At 35.4% G+C, this 25,135-nt stretch overlaps 1 protein-coding gene across 2 annotated transcripts in view; it reads left to right on the forward strand.

The window, feature by feature from the left end:
* The window catches only part of SMAP1 (small ArfGAP 1), a 131,420-nt gene that overhangs the window by 22,712 nt on the left and 83,573 nt on the right, over positions 1-25,135 (forward strand). For both annotated transcript variants that reach the window (XM_033099464.1, XM_033099472.1), the window contains exon 2: positions 19,253-19,386. In XM_033099464.1, the coding sequence (XP_032955355.1) occupies positions 19,253-19,386 (134 nt within the window). The remainder of the gene's footprint in view (positions 1-19,252; positions 19,387-25,135) is intronic.

Below are 25,135 nucleotides of genomic sequence, written 5' to 3' on the forward strand. Positions count from 1 at the left end.
TATCTCAGCTTCAGTAATTTCTTTGAATGACATAATACTCTATAATATTATAGAGTGGCCATAAAATTAATTGAGGAAAATACCTTTATTGTTTGAAAGGAATATATTCTTTTTAGGACAGTGTTGCACAATGAATTATTCTGCCCAACAGGCCATGGGTGAAAAATACTGACTACACTGATGATTTATACGTTGTGTTTGTATTGTTTTTTGAATTTTTCTGTAAATTCTAGATCTGCTCTCTGTTCAGTGCGGTAGCCCGTAGCCATATATAGCTATTTCACTGATGTTAAATATTCCGTTCCTTTGTCCCACTAGTCATATATCGAGGCACGGTAGCCACGCGTGGCTAGTAGCTTCTCTGTTGGACAATGCAAATTAAAGAGTGTTTCCATGTCACAGAAAGTTTAATTGCTAGCGCTGTTCTAATTTTTAAATGTTAAATAACAAGGATTATCATTTTTATGAAGTAATCATTGTTCTTAAATTGGCAGTGAATTTTTTTTCAGTGTACTCTTTTCACATAAAAGCAGTTTATCAATAAAGAACCCTAATTAACTAAGTGAATCTGTTTAGTAGGATTTGTTTAAGATTTTTTGTACCGTGTAATTTACTGCACCTGACATATATTTGTGTCAAATGATTACAGAACAATATTCTCAATGTAGAACATTTGTCATTTCTAGTGTTTTCATTCTTTGTTTTGAAAATTAAAGTTAAAATTAATGGCCTTATTTTTTCTGTTACGTTTAATTGAGGTGTGAAGGCTTCTTTCTCTTTTTGATGCGTGTTTGGGGTACAAGGAAAGCTATAAATCAAAGCACATGTAGAGAAAGTAAAACTTTATGACAATGTGAATTATAGTTAATATAAACTATATTAAAAATAGGTTAAAATATGGTTAAAAAACAGACACTTTACCCAGCGTCTTCTAATGGTGACATCCTGCAAAATTATAGTACAATATCACAACCAGGATTTTGACATTGATAGAATCTACCAATTTTATTGTACTCATGTGTATTTAGTTCTGTACACTTGTATCACGTGTAGATTTATATATCTGCCACCACAGTCAAGATACAGTACAGTTGTATCACCACTAGACTCTCTTGTGTTGCCCCTTCATCGTTACATATACCTTCTTCCCATTCCTCCCTCCTTCCCCCAACCTCTGGCAACCACGAATCTTTTCCATTTCTAAAATTTTGTCATTTCACAAATGTTATAAATGGAATCATGTGGTACTTTTAAGATTGGCTTTATTCACTCAGTGTAATTCTTTGGAGATTCATCCAAATTGTTGTATGTATTAATAGTTCTTTTCTTTTTCTTAATAAGTAGAATTTTGTGGTATGTATGTATCATAGTTTAACCATTCATCTGTTGAAGGACCTCTGGGCCATTTCTGGTACAAATAGAGCTCTACATTTGTTTAGAGGTTTTAGTGTGAACTTAAGTTTTCATTTTTCTGGTAAGTGCCCAGTGTACAATTGCTGGGTTTTTTGGTAATTACATGTTTAGAATCATACAACTGCTAAGCTTTTCCAAAATGTCTGTATTATTTTACGTTCCCACCAGCAATGTTTGAGTGATCCAGTGTCTCCAAATCTTTGCCAGTATTTGGTGTCATCACTGTTGTGGTTTTTTTTTTTGACCATTCTGTTAGGTGTGTAGTGATAGTGACACTGGTTTTGATGTGCATTTCGGTAATGACTAACGGTGTTTAACGTCTTTTCATGTGCTTATTAGCCATCTGTAATATCCTCTTCAGTGAAATATCTTTTAGCCTTTCATTTTCTAGTTGGATCTGTTTTTTTACTGTTGAGTTTTTTTTTTCTTTTAGTCTTAAGAGCAGTTTCAGGTTCACAGCAAAATTGAGTAAAATGAACAGAAATGAGAGAAATATGCCCCCTCTTGCACATGTATAGCCTCTGCCATTGTCAGCATACTATTGAGTTTTGACAGTGCTTTATATATTCTAGTCATTAGTCCTTTGTCAGATATATGCAAATATTTACTTCTACTCTGTAGGTTGTCTTATTTTTTTTCCACAAGAAATATTTTCTACACATTTTTGGTTTTAACAAAGGTACATACTCACTTTCTTCCTACTCACCGCCCCTGACTTTTTTATTTTTATTACTTTTTCAGTTATAGTTGACATTCAATATTATTTTATATTAGTTCCAGATGTACAGCATAGTGGTTAGACATTTATGTTATGTAGCTTGCCTTAATGTCCTCTTCACCTGGTCTTTTACAGAGCAAAGTTTTTAATTTTGATGAGGCCCAGTTCTGTTCTTTTATGGATTATGTTTTTGGCAAGTCTAAGTACTCTCTCCTAAAACCAAATACTGAAGATTTACTCTCATGTTATTTCCTAAAAGTTTTATAGTTTTGTATTTATGACCATGATCCATTTTGAGTTGCTTTTTGTTACATACAAGTTATGGATCAAATTTTTTTATTTTTATTTATTTTTTTTTGCATATGGATATTCAGTTATTCCAGCACCATTTCCTGAAAAGATTATCTTTTCTCTCCTGAATTGCCTTTGCATCTTGTCAAAAATCAATTGACCATGTATATCTGGGAGTATTTCTGGATTTCATTATGCTCCATTGATTTGTTTTGTCTACCTTCATACCAATATCACAATGTTTTTTTTACTGTGGCTTTGTAAGTCTTGAAGCCAGATAGCATAAGCCCTCCAATTTTGTTAGTTTTTCAAAGTTGTTTTGGCTATTCTAGATCCCCTGAGTTTCTATATGGATTTTAGTATCATTTGGTCAATTTTTGCAAAGTAATCTGGGATTTTAATTGGAGTTGCTTTGAATCTGTGTATCCATTTGGGAGGAAATTGACGTCTTTTACAATATAGAGTCTTCCAATCCATGAACAAAGTATATCTCTCTCCGTTTATTTAGATCTTATTTCATTTCTCTCAGCAGTGTTTTGTGGTTTTTCAGTGTATAGGTCTTGTTTGTCAGATTTATCTCTAAGTAGTTCTTATTTTTTATTTATTATTTTTTAAAGTTCATTTTATTTGTTTGTTTATTTATTTATTTATATGGGGGGAATATCGGAGAACAGTGTGTTTCTCCAGGGCTCATCAGCTCCAAGTCGTTGTCCTTCAGTCTAGTTGTGGAGGGCGCAACTCAGCACCAAGTCCAGTTGCCAGTTCCAATCTTCAGTTGCAGGGGGTGCAGCCCACCATCCCATGCAGGAATTGAACGGCAACTTGGTTGTTTAGAGCTCCCACTCTAAATAACTGAGCTATCCAGCCGTCCCTCCGAAAGCTCAGTGGCAGGTCCTTGTCTTCAATCTAGTTGTGGAGGGCGCAGCTCACTGACCCATGTGGGAATTGAACCAGCAACCCTGTTGTTCAGAGCTCGCGCTCTAACCAGCTGAGCCATCTGGCCACCCCACAGTAGTTTTTATTTTTAAATGTTATTGTAAATAACATTTTTAAAATTTCAACTTCTGATCATTTGTTGTTGGTAAATAGAAATACAGTAGGTTTTGTGTATTTATCTTGTCTTGCCACCTTGCTAACCTCACATATTTGGTTTAATAGCTTTTTTCTAGATTGTGTCATATGTCCTACATAGATGATTGTTATCCTCAAAGACATGTTTTACTATCTTTCCTGTTTGGATGCCTTTAATTTCCTTTTTCTTACCTTATTTCACTAGCTATAACCTTCAGTAAAATAGAAGTGGTGAGAATGGACTTGCTTATATCCTTCATGGTATTGAAGGGGAAAGCATTCAAACTTTCACGATTGAGTATGATTTTATCATAGATGCTTTTTATCAACTTGAGGAAGTTTCCGCTCTATTTTTAGTTTGCTGAGGTTTTTTTTTTAATCAGAAATGGATATTGGATTTTAGCTAATGATTTTAAAACATATACTGAGATCATATAGTTTTCTTTTTTAGTTCTTTAATATAGTGAATTACATTGATTTTACATATTAAACTAACCTTTCATTCTTGCAACAAACCACACTTGGTCATGATGTGGTATCTTTTTCATATGTTCCTGGATTTGATTTGCTAAAATTTTATTAAGAATTTTTAAAAATACTCATAAAGGGTGTTGCTCTGTAGGTTTTGTTTCTTGTGATGTTGTTGTCTGGTTTTGGTATCAGGGTTATGTTGTTATGTTGTCCTCATAGAATGAATGCAGAAATATTGCAAACCCCAGTTTCCTGAAGAGTTTGTGTAGAATTTGTATCATTCCTTAATTATTCAGTAGATTTCCCTAGTCAAATCATCTGGGCCTGGAGGGTTTTTTTCTGGAAGGTTTTTTAACTAGATTCAATTTCTGTAATAGACATTGAACTATTCAGGTTATCTTTTCCTTCTGGAAAGATCTCATTTATGTCTTTCAAGGAATTGGTGAGTTATTAGCATAAAGTTGTTCATAACATTCCCTTATTATCTTTCTAATAATTGGTGAATCTGTAGAGTTACTTCAGTCAATCCTGATATTGATCATTTGTGTTTTTGTTCTCTTTCCTAATCAGGTGGACATTTTATGTCTCTACTTGTTCAGTCTTTCCTATAGCTTCTTGGACATATGGCAGTCACAGATAATAATGGTTTTAATGTCCTTGCCTACTTTTCCTATCATTAAGTAATTTTTGCTTAGTTTCAGTTGATTGGCTTTTTTCTTTATAGATCATATTTTCCTTATTGGTGAATTTTGCTTACTGGTTCTGGATTTTTTGTATTTCTATAAATATTCTTGAGCTTTTTTTTTTTCGTTCTCTGATGCAGTTATTTGGAAATGGTCTCCTTTTCTAGATCTTGCTTTTAAAGTTTTTTTTAGTTTTTTTTTTTACCTAAAACTAGAGGATTGTATACTCTAGAGTTAATTCTCCCACTAGTGAGGCAGAAAGTCTTCTGAATACCACAGCTGATGCTCTGCGAATGATGAGGTGTTTAGTCTGGCTGATGGGCACTGACAGTATTCCTGACTGTTTAGAGCAGGGGTGTCTAAACTGCGGCCCGCAATCCATTGTTAATTGGCCTGCAGCAAATTCCAAAAATATATTTAGTATATTTAGTTTACTTAAACCAGGTGAGGCAATGCGTACTTCACCTAGAGTGAGTGGCCTGGCTGTTTGTGTATTTTACTGCACATGGCCTTTGGTAAAAAACGTTGAAAAAAGTTTAAACCCCTGGTTTAGAGCTTTAAAATTGTTCTCTCCAATTGTTTGGGGTAATTCTCTCTCTGCATTCTGTGGTTTCCTTACACATGTGCATTAATCAGTACTCTGTTGAATACTCAAGAATGACCTTTTGTAGATCTAAGGAGTTCTCTATTTGTGCATTTGACTCCTCTCATACTCTGCCTGATGAAATCTAGCCGCCTGTGTCTCTGTGGACTCCCAGCTCCATCCCTTGTAGTTAGGGAGACGGGGGGGGGGGGGGGGGGGGGGGGGGGGGGGGGCTCCTTGGTTTATCTTCCCTGTGCAGTGGCCTGAAAGCTCCCCAGGCAGTAAGCTGAGTTCATTGTAGGCCTCTCACTTAGTTTACTTTACATCTCTTCATTTCCAATTTCTTCAGCAGTGTCTTTTTACATATTTTGTTTGGTTTTTAAGTTTTTTTAGTCAGTAGGGTAAATTCAGTGTCTGTTCCCTCATATTGGTTAAAAACAGAACTCAGTATAGTATTTTAGTAGGGAAAAAAGGCCTGAAAAGAAAATTACTTTTAAACGTTTTGTTTGTTTTAACCTAATGTGGGGACAGAGTCCCAGAGAGCAGTTTCCAGGCTCTGGGTCTCACGTGGAAAGGTGCTGGCTCGGTTATTAGGTGGCCATCAGCTGTAATCAGATGGCCATCCGCTCTGGCGCTCTCAGCTGTAACCACTTAGCCATTAGCCACTAATATAACTGCCGTGGCTACGCTAGGGGGTTGGTCGGTGCGTTGGTTGGCAGAGAAGCTGATGGCGGATCGGGTGAATCCTACTTCCTGTGTCTCACCCGGCCTCCAGCGAGACTGGGGTGCAGGAAAACCCCTCGTTGGGGTACTGGCAGATGTTTGCTTTTGTGTCTCGATCAGCCACATCGAGACTATAGTGGTGTGACTCCCCTAGCTATGGCTCCGTGGGTGTTCCTTTTTGGCCTCACCATATCCTGCGTTCTTGTGCGGGGAGCAGGAGCTGAGACCCTGCATGACACTCAAATAAACTTTTTCTAGGCTTTTTGAAGAGAATAGTGTTAACCTAAAAAAATAAAAAGCCACATTGAGAGGCAAGAAGTGTTTATTTGAGATCAAAGAATAGCGATTTGAGAAGCATTGATTCAGGCAGAAACCCAAATAGTGTCCTGATTCTGAGGTGAAGGCAAGTGGTATTTGTGAGTAATTCCATGAATGGAAAGAAGGGGTTTCCATTGGTTCTAATAAGCCAAGGAAGGAATTTCTACTGGTGCAAATAAGCTCTTATTCTTTAGCTTACTTACACATACTGGCGCTAATTCTAAAGAGTGTTCTTAATTTTCAATTCTCATAGTCAGGATATCTGCTTTCCTGTTAGCTTCACAAAGAGTTGTTTGGAATACAGTGTTGCTTTGGCCCAGTCCAAAGGTTATTTTGCCCAGTTCAAATATTTTAAAGACTTGAAGAATGAGATGTGCAAGGCAATTCATCTGGGATGGCGGCTTCAACTCCATTTTGAAATAGATTTTTTTAAGGTGAAATCAACTTACAGAGGAAATCTCTTATACTGGGCTCTTTATATATAAATTTGATGTTACTTTGCTGACTTACAGTTTTTCACGTCAAATGAAAACATTTGATTATACTCTGCAGCATATTAAATATTTCATGTTTCAAAGACCTCATTATATTTTATACTGTTTAAAATATCTGTTTATTTATAATATAATTATAATATAATTATAGGTTGCTATTTTCAAACTGATACAGAAATTGGCTGAGTCTGCATTTTTTTCCCCTGCAAAACGTGCAAACAAGCATATCAAGGCTTTTTTAAAAAGCAATAGTTGTAATATATAGACATTTACTATTTAAATTAGTTTTTCCACTTCAAGCTGAAAGTTGGTATTAACTGAGCCAGCACCTAAAGGTGAAGAAAAAAGCAAGTTACTGTTTGTTAATGTGTAGTTAACAAGTGAAAACTCAGAATAAATTGAGTATTTACTGATTAGATGCTCTTTCTTAATCTGTGATTTCATTCATTTCACTGGCCTTTTCAAAACTATTCACTGACTCCTTATTGCCAATAGTATAAAACCAAATTTGGGAGTCAAGATTCTCTGCAATGTCTTCAGCCTCTCTTTTCAGGTTCGCTAACACCTTTGTTTTCTGTTACGGCAGCTGTCGTTGCCAGAGTTACTGTGTGCTTCCACCTCTCCCCTGTCCCTGTTATTTATCCCACTGCAGTGACCTCTGAGCCTATGCTCGCTAAGCTGTTCTCTCTGTTGGGAACCCTTGTCCCAGATACCTGACTAACTGGCTCCTTGCTTTAGGGGTCTGCTCAAATGCCCATTATCAGTGTTATGTTCCCTGACCATTGTATTTAAAATTGCACAGCATCTTGTTTTCTAAGCACTGCCTAGTCTCCTTACCCACTTAATTTTATTTTCCACATCACCTTTATCATAATCTGACATCTTGTGCATTTTATAACTTGTTTGTCTCTCTGTCTTGCTCCACAGGAATATATAGTTCAAGAGGGCTGGGACTTCAATCTGTTTTATTTCCCTACTGGATCCTCAGCATCTAGAAAGTTCTTGGCACATAGTTTTGATGATAGTGAATGAACGAGTGAATAAATAATCAATCTTCTAAGTCTTTTCTGCTCATCCAAGTCTCATCCATCTTGCCAGGCCCACTTCAAAGTTACACTGTATTCATGAAGCTGCCTTTGAATAAAGCTGTTTCTGGTTACTTCAAAGTAGCCCGTCACGATCCTTTCCTCCTTTGAACTCGTGACATTTTCATATGAGTAGGAGAGAGAATTTCCTAATAGATAAAATTACACATGATTGGAGTAGGCTATAAGATTGGAGCATTCTATTACTTAAGATGTTTAAAAATGTTTAAGGAGTGACAGAAGGGCCTGGTCAGTAAAGGGGACGAGAGCTGACATTCATAGTCCTCCTTTATCCTCAGGGACACATTCCAGGACCCCCAGTGGATGCCTGAAACCGCAGGTAGTACCAAACCCTATATATACACTATGTTTTTTCCTATACATACATGCCCTATGATAAAGTTTAATTATAAATTAGGCACAGTAAGAGATTAATAATAACTAATGATAAAAGAACAATTATAACAATATAAAAATATGCAATAAATGTTATGTGAATGTGGTCTCTCTCAGAATGTCTTACTGTAATCATCCCTTATTTGCAGTAAATGGCTTGGTGTTTCAGAGGGATCCCTTGCTGACCTCTTCCTGTAGGCTCAGTGCTTTCTGGAGCAGCACTGCCACCACCGGGGACATGTTTTATGTTCATGTCTTCCATACACCAATTTCATGCCTTTTCCATTTTAACTAAGTACTTATCACACACTGTGACTGTAAATTATGCAGCTTGAGATGCAACAGCAAAACTAGCCTGAATTTCTTTTTATTTCTTCACGATTTCATGGATAGAAGATTCATCTTTTCCACAGATCTTAGCAATGTCAGCATACGATTTTTTTTCCTTTTCCTTAAGGTGAGAACTTTCACCTTTTCACTTAAAGGAAGCACTTTAAGGCTTCTTTTTGACATACCTGAATTGCCAGCGTCACTACTCTGTGCATTGTGGCCATTATTAAGTAGAATAGGGTTACTTGAACACAAGCACTGGGATACCACAGCAATCTGATAACTGAAACAGCTACTAAGTGACTAACAGGTGGGGAGCATGTACAGCTTGGATACGGTAGACAAAGGGATGATTTATGTTCCTGGCAGCACAGAGCTAAACAGTGAGAGATTTCATCACCCTACTCAGAAGGGCATGCAATTTAAAACTTAGAAATTGTTTATTTAATATTTAAAAATATTAAATTTCCTATTTAATACTTTTGGACCACAGTTGACCACCAGTATCGAAACCATGGATAAGAGGAGACTAACGTACATCGTTCCCTTTGTGCTAGTCACTTGGATATTTCATTTCCTTTAATTTCAGCGGACCCTAAAAGGTGTAGATGAACTCACCCTATTTTATAGTTGTGGAAACTGACATTTACAGAGGTCTTACAATTTGTCTTTAGTTCCTTAGTCGTGTGTATCTGATTGGTGATTCAAACCCAGGTCTTTGTAGAAGAGCTTCACGTTATGCTGCCTTCCGTGAGTAACTACTTTATGACTCAAGGTCCATAATGATTGTGTGAAGTTTGGCAGTTTGGCATTTTTACCAAGGAATGAGGGCCTGAATGGGGCAAAATGGCGACACTTGGTTAGGAAGAGAAAAAAATATTTGGATAATGGTATAAATAGAAACACCAAAAGGGAAACAGGCACCAAATTTTATCTTTCTGTTTGGATCTTGGCCTGGTCAAGATTTTGACAACAAAATTGGTGGGTCTTATTTTGATTTCTTTAAGAATCACTTATTACTTGGATTTATTGCTTGGGTTTCTGTTTTTATGTGATTCAAGGGATCTTACTTAAAAATTAAAATAAAAAAAATGGTAACTATTAAGCCAATCTCCAGAAAACGATAGCTACCATGTTCAATTAGGATATATATTAATGAAAAATTAATACTTATCAAGAGCTTACCATGTATCAGTTACCACGACTTCTTGCGTGACGTTTCTGTGTATCTGCCAGAACTGCACATCCCGAGATAATCTACTAGTGTCTTCTCAGCTTCAACTAACAGTTCTACTCCTGGCTGCCATTCTTTCTTTTCTGGTAAAGGAAGGAAAAAACAATGAAAGGAATTATGATATTTCATGTCTACAATTAAAGAAATACATACAGATTTCTTCTAAAAAAGTTATTGAGATATAATTTATGTACTATAAAATTCAATTATTTTAAATTCATTTATTATAAATTCAGTGATTTTAGTAGATACATTACAGAGTTTTACAGCTATTACCATAATCAAATTTTAGAGCATTTCCTTTGTTACAAAAAGATCCGTCATGCTTATTTGCAGTAATTCCCTTCAACCCACCACATAGTACAAGTTCTTTTGCAAGATTGTAGTTCAGTTTACGAGCTGGAAAACATGTTTTCATGGGTTTTGCTTTCTTCTCTTGGTGATCCACAAGCATACCTAACCCGTAACATAGCTGCCCGTGAACAGTGAAAGTCTACTCACTCTCGGGTAAAGAATAAAGGGCCTTCTTGGTAGTGAAAAGAAGGGGTGTCTTCCTTGTTTCATGCTTGATCCGGGACAATACTTTGATATAGGTAGGTTTTCATTCAGATCCTTTACTGCTTTGGTGTGTGGCCCTTTCCCTAGGCATCCACCACTTTGATGCCGCCCTTACTAATTACCCTTACGTCCCAGTTCAGTTTGCCCTCTCTTCTCTGTTCCCCCTTGATCAAAATTCTCTGTCCTTCACAATTTCCTTCTCCAACAAATAAAACCAAATCAAATCTAGTTCTTACTGCCTCTAATCTTATGTTTTATGAGGAAAGAAGTAAAGTGAATTTATAATAATTTGGGAAGAATTGATAATTCTGGAGAGTTGAAAAGATTATTTGCATCTTTAAATCTCTATTATTAGTGTCCATGCTTAAGTGACTTGGCATTTCAAAAAGTTGACAGAATACAGTAAACCCACTCGACCAGTAAAAGGGAATGTTGTTTGGAAGGATGGAATTATCAAAGTAGGAGATGCAAAGCATCCAGAGTTGCATTTTGGAAATCTACCCATGGCATAGTTAGCTCTCTCTCCCACTTTCTAGAATTTTTCCTTATGTGTTGACCTTGTTTCTCATTCCCGAAAATGATGCAATGATATTACCTACCTCACGTGTTTATTAGGATTAAATGAGACAGTGTGTCTGGAAGTATGAATGATATCCTGCATATTATATAAGATGGTGGTTTCCTCTAAAAATACCCTCCTAGCAAGTTTTTGGCAGCAGTAACTTAGGCAGCTGAAGGTCTTGGCTATTCTTGTAAGCTAGAGACTGCCTACATTTTTATACCAGACATTGTGCTGAGTACAGAGCATACAGAGTTCAATCAAATGAAGTCCCTATTCTCAAAGAGATAACTTACTCAGAAAAGATAGCTAAAGCAATTAACTGTACATCATTGTGATAAGTGTTATTTAAAAAGTGTTGGGGGAATTAGAGAAGGTTTTATAACAGAACTAAGTCTTAAAAGGAAATTACTGTTAGCAGTTGTTGTTCCTGTTCATTGTTGTGTTTTATTTTCTATTGATAAAAAAAAATTCAAAGTAGGTTTTCTGTTTGCTAGCCTATCATGATAGAAACTTAAGAGAAGTTTCTTCGCAGAAGAGCATACAATTTCATTTTATTTCTCAAAAGGTACAAAAGCTACAAGACAAGTATATTGAGCTCTCAGTGAAATTCCTGTTCATTTTAAAGATATATATATAGTCTTTTTTTACATTATTTATAAATATGTTATTATTCAGTAAACCTCATTTTCCACTTTCTGCAGTTTCTGCACCTTAAAACTGTCTTTCATCTCTATCTGAAAGTTATTAGTTACTTGGTACTATACAAATTTTAGGTGCGTGTGTGTCACAACTAAAAAAATATGAAATCGGTATTTAAATAAAAAAAACTTAATAGTAATCAGCTGCTGCAGTGATGTATTTTTTTGGCTACAGCATCACAGCATAGCTGAACCTCTTCAAGACGGGAGAGGCACTGTACATTTTACTTAGAATATATCTTATCTTTGTACCTTGTCCAGACTTACCTGCTCTAACTGGGCTTTTCTTTCAGTAATTACTACAAATGACACTGCCTCTGCAAAGCCTGCACTAATATCCCTGGCCAATGTTCATCTTCCTTTTCTGTGTTCCTCCTCATTTGCATTTATACTATGACTATCATAATATACGCCTTACTAGAGTACAAGTTCCTTAAAGGCTGGACCTGTGTTTTGTCTTCTTTATTTAAAACCTTGGTGAAAATGGATACTTAATATATATTTGGTGATTTAAATTGAATCTAGAAAACTCAGGTTTAATAAAAATGTGCTTTACTATTCTTTTAACACTTCTTTTAAAATTTGGCACTGAAATAGGCGATTAAATCTCTGGTATGTTCTGTTTACTGCTACCAACATGCAATATAGTTCACATTGAATTAGGTAGATTATAGGTTTAGCTGCTATAACAAAAAGACCCCGAAATACCATGGCTTAAACAGGCTAGAAGTTTATTTCTCCTTCATGTTAGTCTAGAGATGAACTGTCCAGTGTGTATACAGTAGCTCTATCATTCTTCAATTTGGAGCTTTCGTATCTGGATCTAAGGTAGCAGGTTCATTTCTTATCATCTCCCAGCTAATGGGAAAGGGGAAGAAGAGGCAAGGGGAACATAGGCCATTTGGTTTGTGGCAAAGCACATTTCAGCTCACATTCTATTGGCCAGAACTTGGTCATGTGACCACACTTCGCTGCAGGGGAAGCTGAGAAGTATAGTCTCTATCTGGGCAGCCATGTTTCTAGCTAAAATTTAGGGGCTTTTATTAAATGGAAGAATGGCAAAATGGATATTAAAAACAATTTCTGCCTCAGTTTTTGCGGTTGTTTTTAAAATGGTAGGTAGGTCGCTTCCGGTATCAACCTGTATACTTGACTAAGTCATCAGACTTAGCTGATTTTTTATTATACTGCCTGTTGCTTTACTCTAGGCCTACTGGTGATACAGAAGGCCGTACAGAAGCCTGTCCAGTGAGAAACTGACCATCTACTTTAGTAGACATGACTAATTACAAATGAGAAAAATAGAAGCTGTCAATTGTGGCATATCATGTGAGACAAACTGTTATGGAATTTATAGGAAAGGAAAAGATGAGACTATATTAGGCCTTGAAGATGAGATAGGAGTTGTATGGTCACAAGCAGAACATTCTAGGCAAGGGAAATGATGTGCAGGAAAGTTTCAAGAAGGATAATTGAGTTGTATTCAAGGGGAAGCAATGAGTCTGTTCCTATTGGCTTCCTGAATATGTAAGTGGGAGTTGGGCAAATTAAAGTTTAATATGGTTCAAGATTAGAGATGGTCCTGGAAACAAAATAGAGGAAAATATAAAACTGTGTTAAAGGTTTAGAGTTGGAGACTGAAGTGGTGAAAGTTTAATCTGGTAATGAAAATCCGAATGAGTGAATTCCCTCCGCTTTCCTTCCTAATCTCTCTGGGGTTACCTGGAACCTCGCAGTTAACACACCAGGTGTTCTGTCCTAGCTCCGTTCTCGACTTCTCTGAAAGTTTTCACATGGTTCACCATCTTTTCTTTAAAACTCGGCCTTCTCTGATTTTGCACTGCTTTTCAATTTCCCCATCATACTTAGTACTCTGCTTTTTTTGCTCTTCTTGTTCTTGGGGCTTCATCTTGAAGACGGTGCTCATGTATGTATCTTCAGTTTGAAGTTTAGCCCTATATTGCAAATTGCTTCCTGGACATTTTCATCTTGATTTGTCACTGTCATTTAAAGCAAAGTTTTCTGACTCTGCAAGAACATTTATATGCTTTAAATCCCAGATTTAAAGCAGAACTCAAAGTAGAGCCATCTTGGTCTCTACTTTCTCCCTTATTATTGTGTTTCCCAATCACTGAGTCAGTTCATTTCCATTCTTAACTGTTACCACATTTATTAGTCCTTTAACATGGTATGTTTGGGTTGTTAGTCTTCCCTAAGTATTCACTGATGATGGCTGTGAGTCAAGGTGCTAACATTAGTGAGCTCATCTTCTCTTCTGTTACTGGAGTTTTGTTTTAGTGTGATTGTGATTGTGAGGTTACTAATATTAGTTTAGTTGACGTTAGCTTATTTGTCTTGTTTTTAGTGAGATAGTGATATGGATAACTCAGAATAACCCAACATTTGAATTCTAAGTACACTTTGATTTTTCTTCTCAGTCGATCTGAATAGTAGTATGTTAAATAATTTAGTTTAAGTCACATACTCAGTAGGAATACTGAAAACAGACAGGGAAGTATGCTGAATGCTTGAGTTGAAGACCTTGTCAGTAATAATCCAAGAATCTTGCTATTTAAAATGTGGATGGCAGCATGGGCATCACTGGTTGCTTGTTAGGAATGCAGAATCTCAGGTACCACTCCAGAGCTACAGAATTAGAGTCTGCATTTTCATAATATCCCCCAGAGATGTGTATGCACATTAGAGTTTGAGATATACTGTTTTAGAATTCACTGTACATTTCTTTAACTTTTCTTAGTTTGAGACCTAAGTGCTAAAATAATTGAATCCTCTATTTACCCTGTTTCCCCAAAAATAAGACCTAGCCGGACCATCAGCTCTAATGCGTCTTTTGGAGCAAAAATTAATATGAGACCCGGTATTATATTATTATTTAAACTTATTAAGTTATATTTATTAAATTATATATTATATTATATTATATTAGACCCGGTCTTATATTATAGTAAAATAAGACCGGGTCTTATATTAATTTTTGCTCCAAAAGATGCATTAGAGCTGATGGTCCGGCTAGGTCTTATTTTCGGGGAAACATGGTACCTATTTGTGTTTATCTGTTTGTTTGCCATAGGTTTTTATGTAAACTTCAAAACAGATTATTATACGTGTTATAAATGATGGAGAGTAACCGGGGCAGGGAGCTCCAGCTAGAGTAGTCCTGGCAGCCCTCTATGAGCAGGCAGCATGTGAACGGAGGCCTGCAGGACAAAGTGAGCCAGGCGTGCAAAGACCTTAGGCAAACATGGGGCAGAGGGAGCAACGAATGGAAAGGAACGAAGGAAAGAAAGGGCATGTGTAATCATAGTGCGTGAGTGGGAGAGCCATCATGAACTTGAAAGAGGTATTAGGGAACTTTGTGGAGCCAGGGTAAACCATTTAGCCTGCCATATAAACCCTTTTGTTATGTGGCCTCCTTTTATTGTCTCCTGAAAGTTTCCCCCAGTACTCTAATACTCTACCCTTCAGCTATACCAGTGCCCCGACCATACCACACCTTTTTTAACCTTTGCCAAGAATGTGTCTTGGCATATTCTGTGCCTGCTGCCTACTATTTAGCCTTTAAATTTCAGTTCAGGTTTTGCTGCTTCTGTAAGACCTGTGTGCCTTCCAGCAGACTCTGTCTCCTTAGTTGGGGGGGTCCTCACTGCCCCATATATATATCACATCATGCTAAAATGGGCTGGTCAGTGTTATATTTAAGATGTGTCCATGTAGATGTGTGCAGTGTATTCATTTTTACTGCTGTACAATATTCTATCGAATGATGAGATAATCATACTGGTGAACATTTTTGTTTCCAATAATAATTAGAAACCATGCTGCTATAAATACTCTGGTACATGGTTTCTTGCATACATGTATGAGTTTCTTTGTAGTGTTTTTCAGCTTTATTTGACCATGACCCAGAGAAATGTTTTACATCATGACTTGATTTTTGTGTATATTTCTGTCTGTGAATATATACATGTATATTACTGATTTTCTAAAAAGTTTTAACAAAATTACATTTACCCTTCATGGTGATGCACTCATATCCTTCTCTTCTAAAAATACTTGTTGAGATGGATATGTTGTGACGTGTGGTTTAAAATATTGCTGTAGGGTTTATAGGGTATGTTGTGTGAGTGTATGTACGCATAGTTGTGTCATATTATGTATATAAGTTCATAAACCTGTGTGTGTGTATGTGTGTTTGTGTGAGAGAGAGAGAGAGAGAGAGAGAGAGAGAGAAAGAGAGAATGAAGAGATTATTTGGTGGAAGGGTTTATTCATCTAGAACTTGACTAGATTTCACCAAATTGTTTTTTAAATGGTTATACCTGTTTATACTTGGCTTGGCCACCTGAGTCTGGGAACTTTGTGTCCATGGTCTTTTAACAGCGTTTGCTTGGCACAGAGTTGGTAAGTACTCATTGAATAGTTTAGTGAATGAAAATGAGGCTTTCATACCACTAATTGAACAACTACCATGTTGAGCAGCTATTATCAAGGCAATTTTAAGTAGATTTACAAGGTTTATTTTTTAGCATAGATAATCCATTTGTAATTTCAGTTAGGTTTTTAAAAGTCTATTTCTGGGGGTTCCTAACTCTATTAAGATATGATAGCTATATTCCAAAGAAACATGCGCTGACAAGATTACATTATTATTTCAGTTGATCAGAGTGATTGGGGCTAGAGTTTTCCGTAAGTGATGGCAAAGTTATTTGCTTTTTTCCGTTTAGGAATCAATAAAACAGTTTTTATAGCCTTAAATGGTATAAAATCTGAACATCACCTAACATTTAATTAGATCTAGCTTTTGCTCAATAGTAATATAGCCATTTTATTCTATTCCTGCTAGAATGAAGGGCTATAGCCATTTTGTTCTACATACTTTTATACATTGTAATCCCTTTATTATGTTTGGCTATTATAAAAATGCACCACTGTATTGGGTGCTATGGCTTTTCACCTACACGGATAGTCACTATCACATTATGCAAATGATGCTTCCTATTCATTCATTCAATCATAACGTTTGCTACATCAGGAAAATTGTGCTATAGAGAAAAGTCTGCATTTGTATTGGCTATGGTTTCCCTGCAGATATTCTAAAGGGAGTCATTCTATTTTAAGAGCAAAAATGAAGCCTCACTTGGAGTGTGTTGAAAATCTTTTGTTTACCCATTGTGCTCTTGACTCACTGCCTTTTCAAGAGTTGTTTTTAAGGACAGTTAAGATGCATTTGTTTTGTAGACCAATAGAGAAACTTCTCTAGAGAAAGAAAAGTACTGTATTTTGATTTTCAAAATTTCTTAATATGACAATAACATATACTTAAATTATTGCTTTAAAACTTTCAAAGTATTTTTAAAAATTATTTTTCAATTACAGTTGACATTTAGTATTATTTGTATTAGTTTCAGGTGTACAGCACAGTGTTTAGATATTTCTATACTTTACAAAGTGATTTCCCAAAAGTCCAGTACCCACCTGGCACAATGCATAGTTATTACAATATTATTGACCATATTCCCTAGGCTGTGCTTTACATCCCTGTGACTATTTTTTGTTTGTTTCAGGTATACAAAACAATGTAATAGATAGTTACACCCTCACAAAGTGCTAAACCCCTGTGACTGTTTTATAACTACTGATTTGTGCTTCTTAATCCCTTCACCCACTCCCCCAACCTCCTCCCATCTGGCAACCATTAGTTTGTTCTCTCTATCTATGAGACTATTTCTGTTGTTTGTTCATTTATTTTGTTCTTTAGATTCCACATATGTGAGATCAAATGGTATTTGTCTTTCTCTGTCTGACTGACTTCACTTAACACAATACTCTCTAGGACCATCCATGTTGTCACAAATGGCTGAGTAATATTGCATTGTATATGTGTACCACATCTTCTTTATCTTATTGTCTATTGATGGACGCTTAAGTTGCTTCCATATCTTGGCTATTGTAAATAACACTGCAGTGAACGTAGGGGTACGTGTATCTTTTCAAATCAGTGTTTTGGATTTCTTTGATAAATACCCAGAAGTGGAATTGCTGGGTCATAAGATAGTTCTGTTTTTAATATTTTGAGGAACTTCCATACTGTTTTCCATAATAGCTTTACCAATCTGCAATCCCACCAACAGTGCACGAGGGTTCCGTTTCCTCCACATCCTTGCCAACACTTGTTGTTTGTTGATTTGATGATAGCCATTCTGACAAGTGTGAGGTGATATCTCACTGTGCTTTTAATTTGTATTTTTCTGATGATTAGTGACGTTTGAGCATCTTTGCATATGTCTACTGCCCATGTATATGTCCTCTTTGGAGAAATGTCTGTTCAGGTCCTCTGCCCATTTTTTAATTGGATTGTTTGTGTTTTTGGTGTCGTCTGAGTTCTTTATATATTTTGGATATTAACCCCTTATCAGATGTATCATTGGCAAATATCTCCCATTCAGTAGGCTGTCTTTTCATTTTGTTTTTGTTTCTTTTGCTGTGCAAAAGCTTTTTAGTTTGGTATGGTACCATTTGTCTGTTTTTTTCTTTCATTTTCCTTGCCTGAGGAGATATATCAGAAAAAATATTACAAACAACAGTGTCACGGAGTTTACTGCCTATGTAATTTATATAAATCTTTTAGATATAAGCTTTGAATATTGACATAATTTTCAGATGTAACTTTTATTTTTCCATTTTTATTTTAATTATACAACCAATATGTGAAAATAATCATAACATTTAAAATTATCAAGAACAAACATTCAAAGGTTTGAAAATAATACAGCTAAGGCTTGTGTTCTTGTATACTTATGTGCATTTCTCTATAATGTTTTTCAGAATTTTTTGACCATGATACAAAGAACTAACATTTTATAGCACACCTCAGTTCATCTGTTAAATTTCTTAATCTCAGGGTTATGTTGGAGATTAATTTGATATAAGGCTTCTTGAGGCAGGCTTTGTTTCTTATACTTACCAACACTTAATATTAATCTATTTAAACATTTTTTTCCAATGTGTTGAGTGCAAAATGTGGGTTGTTAGAGTTTTAAAGGGCATTTTCCCTAATTAACAGTGAGGTTGTGTATGCTTTTATGTTTTTTGTCCATATATTTCTTGTTCTATGAATTACCCATTCATATTTTTCCCCCCACTTTTCCATTAGGTTGATTGTCTATTTCTTACTAATTTATGTGTTTCATTTAAAAAAATTTCTCTTTGAGTTTTGTTTGTTGGTAATCTTTTAAGCAATACCACATTTAATAAAGGACTTTTTACTGTGGGATATTACTATTCTTGGTTCAAATGCGCGGAGTGAAAAAACTGTTCACATAAATTAGTTTTAAATTCTTGACAGATTTTGGGGAAGGTTTTAGGAAAGCAAAACTAGTAAACTCATTAAGGTTCTTAGGAGGTTGATTTATAACCTTTCAGCACAGCCAAGACACATGTCTTTTTAGCAAGCTGCTCCTTGCACCATTTGGAAATTTGAGCATGTAAATTCTGTTAGCCTCCATTATAATTGTATAAAAATCCAGAATGATATTCATATGCTGTCATGTTATTTATTTTAGTTTTTAATATTTGCTTTTCTTTTTTTCTTCTCCTTAATTAGGTCCCCGATGGGCTTCCTGGAATATTGGTGTGTTTATTTGCATCAGATGTGCTGGAATCCATAGGAATCTTGGGGTTCATATATCCAGGGTCAAGTCAGTCAACCTAGACCAATGGACACCGGAACAGATACAGGTAAACATTTTCTTACTGAGAAACTATCACAAATATTTAAAATAAATTTATTTTATTAAGGATTAATATTGAAAAGCAGTAGTATGTTGAAATGGCATGTGCCACATATAAAATTTGAGTGTTCTTTGAATTGTCAGTTTGCAATGTTTATTTTGTCGTGGGTCTATAGTAAAGTCAGTTTTTAATCTATTTTTATCTAAAATGTTGATATTGAAGTATTTAAAGAATGAATTAGTTTTTCTTGTGTTGATGAAATTTGCCAGTATGATTTCATAGTCTGTTTTGTTTTTCTGTCAGTAGGGGGAGCCTGGGTAAAAGTAAAGAATAAACCACCTCTAATCTATGAACTAATTTAAAGGATTTCTCTTCTGTACAGAGTTGTTCTTGATTTTCAGACAAGGCGTAATAGTTGGAAGAGAGCCCACTTTGCAAATGTTCTAATGACTGATTTGGACTTATTTTGAATGGTTTAGCTTTGTTAGAGATAAATTTATAATTTTATGGGTTTCCCATTTTTCCGGTATGACAGCCTTAAATTCTCAAAATCATACTTTCTGATCCTTAAGGTTGACTCCTTATGTAAAACAATTGTTTCTGCTAGTTTTATTTTATAATTCACAGTGAAATTACACTATTTTTTCTTACTGTACTTACGTTTTCACAATACTTTTAGTTAGTATGAAGGATAAATACACAATGTAGTTGAACCTCAGTGATAAACAGATGTCACAATCAGAAAAAAGCAAAAAGAACATAAAAATTCACATGGATGGGTGAGTAAGGGTAGAAAAAAGAGAATTCTGGGGAGAGTGGGTCACTGAAAAAATATAGAGAGAGATTTTGGTAAAAAAAGTAAAATTTCTATACTGAGGACATATTTATACCAAAGTAAATTCTAGATGCAGCAAAGATTTAAATATTTTTAAAAATTAAACCTCAAAAATAATTTAAAAAATAGAGATCTTCAGGCTATAAAGTGTGTTTAGTTCAGTTTTAAATAAATTTTTGAGCTTTGCTGGCTAGGGCACAAAAGGAATATGATACTTTATGTATTTTCAAGATCTTTGAGGAGAAAATTTACTGTTATATTAAGGAAGCAGAGCTTTTGTAACATTTCATATAAAGCAATATTAATAACATGTATAGTAACTGTGGTAACAGATTTCATGATGATGTTTCTCAAGTTGTCTTTAAGAAAATGTGAAGTATAGCTTGAAAATGTAACTTGGTATTTGTAAAGTGTATTGCTTTTGTAATAGTTTATTCCAAACTAAGAACAAAACATGGAATTCCTGGACAATTCATTTCTCTAGAAATATTATTTTTCTCAACTTCGCTATTGAAAGGAGTTAAGTAGCAGGTTATTTGAGGTGCGCAACTGTTCTTTTCCTGTAACTTAGAACAGAACTTCCCAATCAGAGGACTGCAGTTCACTGGTTTTCTGTGGAATATGTGACAGGTACACAGCAGGATACTGCTGTATTGTTAAAAACGTAAGGATGTGAAAACAAATGATAGTCTTTGAAATTGCATTTGAACACTATTTGTATGGTCCCAACTGTCACCTTTCTGAAATAAGAATTACTAGTTTGGAATGCAAGATTTCTGATTAGTACTTGTCACCACAGAATTCGCTGTATGGCTTTATATACCACAGACTTCCTTTTCCAGGTGTTCTCTGATGAGAAATTATGTTATGATGCACTCACTCAAAAAATCACATCAATAGATGATAAAGTTTTGCTTAAAAAAAAAAAAAAAGACTAGAGTATCCTAATTCCACAGACAGATACACATCCAGTGTTCTTGTGGTAGGCCTTGAGATTAATCTCAAGTAAAGCCAGACCTGTTCTTTAGAAATGATTCTGGGACTGCTGTGCAATATGAACGAGTAGGTAAGTGATAAAGACCCCGAGGTTCCATACTGTAGAACACAACCTTTATTTCAGTCTAGAAAATTTCAAGGCAACTGATTCTAGAGAGGCAGTAGAACAACGTGATTAAGAAAGTTGTCCCTAGAGTCAGACTACCAGAGGTAGACATGGGTGGTCACAAGCGAATAATTAACTTCATATGCCTCAGTTTCTTCATTTGTAAAATGAGAATAGTACTAGTGCCTACCTTGCCTACCTCGGTAGGTTGCTGTGAGGATCCAATAAATTAATATGGGAAAGCATTTAGAACAGCGCCTGGCATATTTTAAACACTCAGTAATGTTAGCTTGTCAGTTGTTAGTAGTCCAGTTGTTCATTGTGTAAAACCCTCAGTATCACTGCCTTGACTATCTTTCTGATCTTATGCAGTTTAGCTTTCTAGTGAATCTACTGTGATGAATTGGTTGCTAAATGTACTACTGAGTAAATAAATTAATTAATTGTGTGGTATGATTGAGGATAAAGAATGACTTTTTGAGAATATTTGTGAAAAATAATTCATTTTTACTGTGTTTTCCCGAAAATAAGACCTAGCCGGACAGTCAGCTCTAATGCGTCTTTTGGAGCAAAAGTTAATATAAGAGCCAGTCTTATTTTATTATAATATAAGACCGGGTCTTATGTAATGTAATGCAATATAATAATATAATATAATATAATATAATATAATATAATATAATATAATATAATATAATATAATATAAAATATAATATACATAAAATATAATATAATATATAATATATAATACTGGGTCTTATAGTAATTTTTGCTCCAAAAGATGCATTAGAGCTGATTGTCTGGCTAGGTCTTATTTTTGGGGAAACACGGTACTAGTATTGGATGTTAAGGCATTTTGAGGTGAATAGTTAGGAATCACATCAGTTGTCTATGGAGGTTGCTCTTTATTCAAATTTAAGCATATCCTATTTCCTAAGGTCGGAGTTATGTTCCACATAATCCAATTCTATACCCTGGCTTTTCATTCATTTATTCAATCATTCATTCGCTTATTTCCTTATAAAAAAAAATTGAGGTATAATTATAGAGAGAACAATTTACAAATGTAAGTGCGTTTTACATGTCTTGGCAAATATGTATACTGTGTCACCTTGAAGATGGCAGAGCATTTCCATCTCCCTGGAAAGTTTTCTTGTGTCAGTTTCTAGTCAAGTCCCCCAGTGGCAACCACTACACTGATTTCTATACCCTTAGGTTGCTCTGCATTGGAACTTTTATCTTTTAGAGTTTGGTCTTATTAACTCTGACTCTTAATTGAGGTTAGGGAAAGTAAAGATCACAATGTGATTTAGTGTTCCTTATTTATAGGCTATTTTATAAGAATTTCTTTGATATAAAAAATTCTTGGGTAGTATTTATTTATAGAAGATAAATACTTTTACTGCATACAGATCTACCCTGCGTCATCCCCTACTGCCACCCCAACATTTCATGAAAATCATGTTTCTAATTTTCAAAATTTTGGTTAGTTCTATTTTTTTTTAGATCTTTTATTGGTTAATGTGGAAATGTGATTTAATCTCTGAGTCCAGTCAAGCTGTTACATAAAAATGTTTTTTTTTGTGTAAACTCTGTAAAATGTAACTACTTATTAAGTTTTGCCTCGTGGTTTCTTATCAACTGGTATTATATGTACACCATACTTATATTAGTCACACACACACACGCACACACACACACACACACACATCCCAGATCTGGCAGTTAAGTTCGCAAACTCATCCTAGAAAAAGCACTACATACCTCACTGCTGAGTACCACTACGGTCACCTTGTAAGTCCTCCCCTTGGGAAGCTACGCACCAATGCCAGCGCCTAGGCCACCCTTCAAAGGAATTTTGGAACTCTTTTTCTGGAATGGTCATCAGAGCTGTCATTGTATTACCCTTGATGTCCTGAATGTCATCAAAATGTCTTCCTTTCAATATTTCCTTTATCTTCGTAAAGGAAGGTGTCACTGGGGGCCAGATCAGGTTAGTAGGGAGGGTGTTCGAGTACATTTGTTTACTGGCACAAAACTCCCTCATAGACAGTGCCGTGTGAGCTGGTGCATTGTCGTGATGCAAGAGCCATGAATTGATGGTGAAAAGTTCAGGTTGTTTTTGTCTTAACTTTTTCACACAGCCTTTTCAGTACTTCCAAATAGTAAACTTAGTTAACTGTCCAATTGGTACAAATTCATAATGAATAATCCCTCTGGTATCAAAAAAGGTTAGCAACATCGTTTTGACTCTTGATTTGGACTGATGGAACATTTTTGGTCATGGAGAATTGGTTGACATCCATTGTGCACTTTGACGCTTTGTTTCAGGGTCGTATTGTTACACTCAGGTTTCATCATCAGTGATAACACGGTTCAAAACATCGTCTTGCCTCCAAAATGTCTTGGCAAATGCGACTCTCCTTTGCTTTTGTTCATCAGTGAGCTCCTTCAGGACCATTTTTGCACACACCTTTCTCACGACAAGATTTTCAGTTAATATTTTCCTAACTGTTTCTCTGTCAATGTTTACATGGTCTGCTGTGCCTCTCACAGTCAGCTGATGATTTAAACACACAGTTTGGTGAATTTTGCAATGTTTTCATCAGTTCTGCTTGTTACTGGCTGTCTTGACCTCTTTTCATCGGTAACGTGTTCTCTCCCCTCAGGAAAACGTTTAATCCATTTGTGCACTGCTGTTTTTTTCATAACATTATCCCCATAAGCTTGGACTAACATGTCCTGATTTCTCTTCCACTCTTGTCAAGTTTAACAAGAAACGTAGTGTTTGTTCGTTGCTCTAATTCAAGCTCAGACATTCTCACCACGGCACACAAAAACATGCAACAATAATAATGAACGCCACTCAGCAAGACACCGCCACACTGCGACACGAACACAGCTGTGAGACACTGATACACCAAGGTTATGAAACCTTACCGAGCTGTTTGTACAGTGCTGCCAGTGTAAGCTCATGGTGGCAAATTTGCAAACTTAATTGTCCGATTGCATGTGCGCGTGTGTGTGTGGTGTATGTGAGTGTTTTGGGGGCATCTACCATATCATAACTGTGTTAGAATTGCTGTATGCTAATTTTTTAAAAAGAATAATTTGTCTACCAAAATTTATTTTGATTTTTATTAGCATAGAAATGGAGTTATTCACCTTAAATTTTTTTCAAAATTCCTTTTTAAAAATGTGGTTCATGGTCAGATTAAATGTCTTTGATATTGGGTGTATTATCAGGTACTTCTCAATTTTTTGGAAAGGACCAATTTTTTAATACTTTCATAAATACTATAGCTTTTATTTTTTATTTTGTACTGCTTCATTAATCCCAAGTCTTGATTTTAATTTTCCCCCATTATTTAAAAATTCTTAGTCATTTCTCAGTGTCTATATTGAAGGAGTTAAATGAAAAATATCTTATTTTTATTATAGAAACATTACTTGTGCTCTTAAGTTTCTTACCTCACTTTATAGAGAGTCTTGCAAATTGTACTGCCTAATAATAACGTGTTTCCCCGAAAATAAGACCTAGCCGGACATTTAATACTTTGTGTATCTATAAATCTTTTATTTATCTTCTCTCGAAAGCTCTTTATTTATTACTTACTATTGTCATTTATTGTATGATACTTCATATCTTGGGAACCCCAAGCCACACAACTAAAATTTATTCATTTATCAAATATATGTTGGAGAACTTCACATTTGAAATTGCCCAGTTTCCATAGGCATATGATGTATTCCCTGTGAATTTTGTAGACATTTTCACTCCCACTTTTCATATCTACCATTTTTAGTTTAGCTTTGA

The sequence above is a fragment of the Rhinolophus ferrumequinum genome, chromosome 3 (assembly GCF_004115265.2).
Source record: "Rhinolophus ferrumequinum isolate MPI-CBG mRhiFer1 chromosome 3, mRhiFer1_v1.p, whole genome shotgun sequence".
In the NCBI taxonomy this organism is placed as follows: domain Eukaryota; kingdom Metazoa; phylum Chordata; class Mammalia; order Chiroptera; family Rhinolophidae; genus Rhinolophus; species Rhinolophus ferrumequinum.